The sequence below is a fragment of the Galeopterus variegatus genome, unplaced genomic scaffold (assembly GCF_000696425.1).
Source record: "Galeopterus variegatus unplaced genomic scaffold, G_variegatus-3.0.2 Scaffold1214, whole genome shotgun sequence".
NCBI lineage: Eukaryota > Metazoa > Chordata > Mammalia > Dermoptera > Cynocephalidae > Galeopterus > Galeopterus variegatus.
In genome coordinates, this window is record NW_007727325.1 from 121,083 (window position 1) to 121,686 (window position 604).

Below are 604 nucleotides of genomic sequence, written 5' to 3' on the forward strand. Positions count from 1 at the left end.
AAAAAAAAAAAAGGTGAATTATTTGGAGAAGTATATACACACACATAAATGAAAGGAGATTTATATATATCTCCACTATAATTCCCTATAATTCTAATTTAACTCTACCTTACCCCATGGCCCAGCCCTTTGGTGAAAGCTGGTCCTCGATGATGATCTGTCTTGAAAAACTGATGAGTGAAATGTTGGGCAAAGAATGCAAACATCATATTTGTGCCCTGGGGATCAGGGATAAACTTTCTTCTTAGAAGAAATTTTTCCACAACCTCTTTCGAATCAGGAAGCTCCATCTTCCCTGAAAAATAAGAAAGCTAAGATAAGAATCCATCTATTAAAAAAAAAAAAAAATTCAAGGAAGCAGATGTTGACTGTCAGTTTCCCAGGACATTCTGCACTTACAAGATGAATATAATTGCGAACAGAATCATAATATAAATGAAAGTTCCAGAATACGGGGGAACAATGTCTTATTGAATAATTTTAGCTACTTTAACTACTATTAATTCAGCCTTAATGAAAGAATTTGAAAATATTAAGACATTATATCAAAATGATCACTTACTTTCAAGGGAATAGTTTAATATAGAGTCACACTTAAAAAAAA

General features: G+C 32.0%; 1 protein-coding gene across 1 annotated transcript in view; it reads right to left on the reverse strand.

Annotated features, from left to right (window-relative positions):
* PTGS2 (prostaglandin-endoperoxide synthase 2 (prostaglandin G/H synthase and cyclooxygenase)) overlaps positions 1–604 on the reverse strand; it is an 8,676-nt gene that overhangs the window by 6,822 nt on the left and 1,250 nt on the right. The window contains exon 4 of the mRNA XM_008575595.1: positions 114–295. Coding sequence (XP_008573817.1) covers positions 114–295 — 182 coding nt within the window. The remainder of the gene's footprint in view (positions 1–113; positions 296–604) is intronic.